Below are 7184 nucleotides of genomic sequence, written 5' to 3'. Positions count from 1 at the left end.
CCCCTGTTAAATGACTACGTTTTTAGACCTTCTGAACTCACGAAACAGTTTTTCTATATATTTAGTCTGTTAGCACGATAACTTTCGAAAGAATTGGAAGATTGGATTGACCTTTGGTATACACTTTAAGAGTCCTAAACTGAAGGCCAAGTTCGTTAGCCAGTCATTTTGGATAAAAATGAAAAAAATTAGAGCATTTTCAAAATTTAAAGGAATCTGTACTAGTACCAGAGGTAGCTGCTATAGATCAGAAATATATAATTTTCAAATTTTCAAACTGGTTGAGACCACTTTTTTCAAGATTTGAAAATTCTATGTACGGCTTTTCGTAGTACACAAAAAGGCAAACAATTGATTATTATCGCTTTTTTTTATCAAAAACAATTTACTAATTATAGCATTTACAAAATTGAAAAAACAAACGAAAATGAAAATTTCAAACTAAAAATAACGAATGATATGAAAAAAGTCAAGAGGAGAAAAACGTTTCTTCTTCAACAACGTACAATATTGTCATAAGGGGTCATTTACAAAATACGTGACACGTTTAGAGGGGGGCGTCTGCCAAAGTATCATTATCCATATTAAGACCAATGGAAAAAGTATCACTAAGGGAGGGGGCGGGGAATTCCTGAAAAATGTATCACATATTTTGTGAATAACCCCTAACAACTTTTTGAATTTTCTGGAAAATCGAAAATTCAAAGAGTGACGTCAAAGTTAGCCTATTTTTTGGACCTCCCTAGCGACATGGGGGAAAAATATAAAAATATGTTACAGGTATCAAACTACTCGGCATGAGTATAATTTATGTAGATATTTTCACACGACATGCAAACTGAAATGACCATCGCTTTTCGTTGTATACAAATTTCAAAAATTACCCATATTTAGTAGTTGAGAAGACGCCAGAAAAATAGAAAATACCACTAATTATAAAATAATTTTTCCCATCAATCCCTTATCAATCAAAAACATAGGAGATTTTACTTTTGTAAGGTTTATTTGATAAAAAAATACAATGGAAAATTATTTTATAATTAGTGGTATTTCCTATTTTTATTTTTTTGGGTCTTCTCAATTGCTGAATAGGGGTAATTTTTAACAAAATTTTAAAAACGGAAAGTGATGCTCGCTTTTTTTTAATTACGAGTAATTTGATACTTGTAACATATTTTGATATTTTTCCCCCTGGTCGCTAGTGAGGTCCAAAAAATAGGCTAAAAAAACAGCCCATTTTGGCGTCACTCCTTTCATCGCACAAAAAATAATACAAAATTAAAGTTCCACTTTGCGGTGAACCCACAAAAGATACGAAAAAAGATAAATGCGCATCAATTTAGGATTAAAAAAAGATCTACAAATTTTGTATTAATCAGTTTTTGAAAGGACGCACAGTTTTTATTTTATTCGCAAAAAAAAGAACTACATATTTGTTATTAATCATTTTTTATATGATGCGTAGCATTTGTTTTAATCGTAGCAATTAAAATTAAAAATAAAAGAAAGAAATATTTGGACGAACGACATAAGCTATGAAGAAAATTAATGGCCAAAAGTTGCTCACCGAAAAAGAAGCTACAAAATTAGTCATAAATAATTTTTTGACAGGACACATAGTTTTTTGTTGTAATCGTAAAAATAGTCTGTTTCAATATCAATGCATTGATGAATTGTAACGATATAAATTTATTGAAGTGATAGGTTTTTCAAGGTAGCTGAGAAGAAAATTAAATGCAAAGCAAGGAAAAAGTATTAAGGAGGGCGACTTATGTAACACCTCAAAAATGAGGGTATGTTTTGGGATTTTTTTGGGGATGAAGAATATAACGAATCTTTCCAAACATTTTAAAGTTTATTAAGGTACTTTTGAGATGAGAAATACATTTTTTTCAGCTATAAATATGCATAAAATTTTCAATTATAAGGGCACATACTTTTTGAGTTATCTTCCGAGCAATTATAAAAAATATGAAAGCGAGAAAAATGCGTTTAAACATTTACGTGTTGAAAGAAGACAACATCGGCAGGCTAGCTCCAGGTGCGTGGGCGCATTTATGCACCTGCGACTCTGAAACTTTTACAGCATTTTTTTGTGATGAAAAGCTTTCATTTAAGCAAAAAAAATCGATTTTTTGAATCCGTTACATGGTCGCCCCCCTTAATATAATCATGATAAATAATATTTACACATTTGATACTGGTGGGTTCAACGAAGAATAGGTTATCTTTTCGTTCCAGTTAAGAATTAGGCTAACTTCATTTCGCTAAATTTTCAGGAGGAATAAATAACGTATCATTTTTCGAAATATTTCCAACGAATTCAAAACTTCAGCATTATTTTGTATTACAGTTTATAATATAATTTAGGCTCCCATAACTTTCAAAACAAGAAGTTAAAAAAAATTTATTTATTTTAACACTTCTACGTGTTTACTAAATTTCACATAAAATGAAGTTAGCCTAATTCTTAACGGTAACAAAAAGATAATCTATTCTTCGTAAAACCCATCGATTTAATAGTATTGCATAATGTAGAAAAGTTCGCCGTTTGGACAAATCGAGAACCAAGCACGAGATATGTGAATGAGAATGTGTTCGTTGAAGCTGAAGGAGTTTAGCAGAAGAGAATTCACAATCACCAAATTATAATTGAGCCTTCCGCGATCAAAGCGAGACACGCTCGAAATGCGTTGGTTTTAGTTGGCCTCTTGGTTATTCTCGTTATTTATTTTTTCAAGACAGATTTTCAATTTCTTTGAAGCATACGAGGTGTGTTCAAAAAATAAGGTGACTTTATGGGTTTCTCAAAAAATATTCATTTATTCCTCAATATTTATTTTGTCCCCTTCAAAGTAATCCCCCTCAGATATAATACACTTGTGCTAACGCTTTTTCCTTTTTCGCTCAATCGTTGAAAATCGATGTCCTTTCATAGGTCTCTTCCGTTTTGGGAAAAGAAAAGTCACTGGGGGCCAAATCCGGTGAATATGAAGGCTGAGGCATGACTGTGGTGTTGTTTTTGGTCGGATCTTTTAATCAAAATTAAGCAGTTTTGGAACAAATTTCGCTGACACACGTCTCATGCCCAAAACGTCCGAAAAGATAGCATGGCATGAGCCAACCGATATGCCAAAATCTTCAGCAACTTCTCTGATAGTAATTCGGCGATTTTTCAACACCATTTCTTCCACTGCTTGAACGTTTTCATCCGTTGTTGACGTGCTGGGACGTCCAGGGCGAGGTTCGTCTTCGATATCCTCTCGGCCTTCTTGGAACAGCTTGTACCACTTATACACTTTTTTCTTACTCAGAGTAGACTCACCGTATGCAACTGTCAACATTTCAAGAGTTTTAGAGCACTGGATTCCATTTTTCACACAAAATTTAATGCAAACTCTTTGCTCCATTTTTTTCGAAAGAAAAAAATCGCCGAGCACACCAAACCCTTCTAACCTTTTACGCCTCTGCTAGAAAAACAACACGAGCTATATACTCAAAACTGTGAACATATGATCGTGACGAGTGTACCAACACAACAAATCAAAAAATGTAAAAAATGAATGTACGTAGCCCGCGAAAATTGCAAAGTCACCTTACTTTTTGAACACACCTCGTATATTAATAGGAAATGTCATTCCACATTTTTTTGCTCCTTGGAAAAAGTTTCTAACTTTTTTAGTTCTCGAGATAATCACGAAATTGTTACTTTTTGACCAAATTAAAAATCATTATATTTTTGGGTTAACTACTTCAATAATAGGAATATCGGGATGAAATTTGTCGCAAACATTCATATAACTGTTCCCAAAATGACAGTAATGATAAAATTTTGATTTTTTCCCAAACATTTTTTATTAATTTATACCCGACTCAAGTCATAAATTACACACTGACGCTTTCAAACGCTTCGTTTCGCTGACCAATTTCGAAAAAACTGAAACTTATGGTTACCAAAAATTCCAGGAGGGTTCGAAGAATTTTTTTGAAAAACGGCAAGTAATTTTGACTTGTGGTTTACGAATAACAATTATCATCATTTCTTTCACTTTCAGAACAGTTATATTCATGTTCCCTACAAATTTCATCCCGATAGTCCTATTATTGAAAGAGTTAGAGCGAGGGGAACGCAAAAATATAATGATTTTCAATTTTTTCAAAAAGTAACAATTTCGTGATTATCTCGAAAACTAAAAAAGTTATAAACTTTTTTCAAGGAACAAAAATATGTGGAATGCAATTTCCTATTACGATATGCTCCAAAGAAATTGAAAATCCGACTTGAAAAAATCAAGAACGAGAATAACCAAGAGACCTTGAGGTCTCTTGAGGCTTTGACGTTTACTTTTAAAAGCGCTGTGTACAAATGTGGGGGAAGTACAACGGCCGAGTGCAAAACATTATCGAGCGCGAAGCGCAAGGGCCAAAACTCACCCTCAAATTTTCGAGTCGTGCCCGCAGCGTGCAAGGAGAATGCGTCCGCGCAGCGGAAATATTGTTTATTTTATTATTTCCTTTCATTTTCAAATTATACAATTGCCAATCATTTAAATTTGGAACCTCGTTTTGAATCAAAAAATCATAATGTTTCAATACCTTTAAATTTATTCAATTTCAAACGTTTTTAATTCGAAAGTTATTTTATTTCAAACACATGAAGGCCATGTGACGAGTGAGTCACGTGACCAGATTCTTACCGTACCGACAATTTTTTTTGTTTCCTAACTTATTAAATAAATAAGAAACACTAAGGTGGGCCTGGTTCTAAATTTAAATAATTATGAACAAAGGAAAACAAAGAAAAATTTGTTATAAACAAAAAAAACTTTTTTCATAATTATACAAATGTACGACCAGAACAAACTTTCTTAGTGCTTCTAATTTATTATCCCAAATTTTCAACTAGATGTGGCGCTTCGTTTGAAAATAAGTTGGGAAATAAAAAAAGTGTGGTAAGGTAGGAATCTGGTCACGTGACCCACTCATCACGTGGCTTTAAATTGGACAAATTTAACTACTAACAACAAAGTTTTTAGCACTGATTCATATCAAAAAATTTTCCGTAAAACTAACCGGATCAAGGAAGGCGCTAAGGTTATACTATAAATTTTCCATAACTTTAGACCTGAGCGAGCTTACTTACGGAAAATTCCGTAAAGGTAGAGTACTTTTTATTTTTGTAAAATACTTAATTTAATTGTAACTTTTTTATTGATCCGAGTGGTTTGCAAAGTTTATCAGTGATGCGATGCACTCGAGAAGGTACGTTGGAAACCAGTTTGATTTTTAACTGCCCTCTAACTCTAAAAGAGTGAACTTGTCCTAGTGATTAAAAATTTGTGAACTTGTCCTAGTGATTAAAAAGCATCTGGATTTCTATATATAGAAATTCAGCTGCTTTTTATTACTGCTTATGCACTGACTATCTACAACTCTTTCAATGGGAAAAACCACTTTCTCAACCGAGCAAGGCAATGTAAATAAACGTGAATGTAACGTAAAGTTATCGTTCATGATCAGCCAATCGGATGAAAAAATCCGATTAATTAACCATGCATTGGAAATATAATTCAAGTCCAGTTAGTTAACCCAAAATATTTTTTCCTCATGCTGAAAAAAATTTTTCTCGCGCAGAAAACAGATCATAAAAGCAGGTTACAGTGATTTAAACTAAAACTATATTTTGAGGATTTACAAGTTTGTCCCTTTAAATATTTTATTCAAACTAAAATTCCAATCTTTAAATATGTATTTAAACTGGTCAGATTCTATTTCCAATATTTATTTTTTGTCATTTAAAATTTGAATGTTTATTTTAAATTACACAAGATTCTATTTTATATTTTCTTTAAACTCAAGATCTATAAATTATCATTACTTTGTATCCAAAGTACTTCTTATAATATAATTCGAATCATATAATTTCTTGCCTACAGTTTTATAAAAAGGGGACATCGAATACTTCCTCCAAGGAAGAATGAATCGTTAATGTGCAATGAATCAGTCATAGAATAAAGAGGCGTAACGCAGTTGCGTACATGCGTGCAAAACTACTACACATAATGCGTTCGTAATTTCCAATGCAACATACGTTGATCTACGCGAGAAGCATACTACAATTTAGTTATTACACGAGGATTTATACACCACCTCTTGGATGAGACTTTTATATATATTCTCTTTTCACTTGGCATCTTAATAGCTACTTCGTCGGTTTTTCACTTGAACCAAAGTCGAAAGGGTTTTCATAAAACAATCTCAACTTGACGGCACAGTACCGGAGAGCTAATCAAATTGAGCGTCTAACCCATTCCCGGCCAAAACTAGTTTCCGTCCATAAAATTTAGTGACTTTTTGTATTGTGCTTTATATTGACCTAATTAACACAACTATTTCAAAAAATTTCCAAAATTTCCTTACCTGCTCTCTGCCATGCGGCGCAGTCTGTTCGCTTTGTTGGAACGGTGGCTACACAGTTTTAAAGAAGGCATGTTTTCGGGTCGCAAATACGACTCATGGCCATGAATGGGCTAATGAGCCCAAGTTGAGAGCAAAATATTAACTTTATAAAAAGATGTTGCAATGAAACTTCAAATTTGGACATTCTAAAAATTGGAACAACTATAAATTATTAACATTTTCCAACGGCCTTTGACATGTTGTAAAAGTTTTAATTTAAAAAACTGTTTCGATTGTTAAAATATTTTTATCATTTTTTAAACAGATTCCATCTAGGGTTCAAATGAGTGCAAAAAGTCGCAACATGTAAAAGAAGTGTCTCGTCGTTCCGAAATTCCGGACTAGTCCATTATTTTTCATAAGCTTGACTTAGTCGTCCGAATGTTCGGGATGGATCGTCCTTTTCCATCTTCCCCAAGTTTTCGGGAAGATTAGATGCAGTTAAATTCAAAAGAATGATTGTACTCGCCAAATGATTAAAACAATAATATTGTTGTAAATATCACTAAAATTTTTAAAAATACGATAAATAATGATTTTAAAGAAATACTTCTAAGTATTCACACATTTTTGAAAATTTTCAACGTTTTCGCACTAAGATTAACCCTATAGGGCAGAATCTTTTGTTGCAATATATTTTTATACAATTGTAATTTCGCCTTTAACTTGGGCTTATCGAATTTCGGTGAGACTAGACACTGCCTGTTTTTCATTTTACTTATGAG

At 32.7% G+C, this 7184-nt stretch overlaps 2 protein-coding genes across 3 annotated transcripts in view; one reads left to right on the top strand and one right to left on the bottom strand.

Moving 5' to 3' along the window:
- The window catches only part of LOC117177775 (receptor-type guanylate cyclase Gyc76C-like), a 245150-nt gene that overhangs the window by 156484 nt on the left and 81482 nt on the right, over positions 1-7184 (bottom strand). The gene's annotated exons all lie outside the window — the stretch shown is intronic.
- The window catches only part of LOC117178519, a 117277-nt gene continuing 112079 nt past the window's right edge, over positions 1987-7184 (top strand). The window contains exon 1 of the mRNA XM_033369947.1: positions 1987-2041. Coding sequence (XP_033225838.1) covers positions 1987-2041 — 55 coding nt within the window. The remainder of the gene's footprint in view (positions 2042-7184) is intronic.

The sequence above is a fragment of the Belonocnema kinseyi genome, chromosome 8, assembly GCF_010883055.1.
Source record: "Belonocnema kinseyi isolate 2016_QV_RU_SX_M_011 chromosome 8, B_treatae_v1, whole genome shotgun sequence".
Classification (NCBI taxonomy): Eukaryota; Metazoa; Arthropoda; class Insecta; order Hymenoptera; family Cynipidae; genus Belonocnema; species Belonocnema kinseyi.
This window is presented reverse-complemented; position numbering and strand designations above follow the sequence as displayed.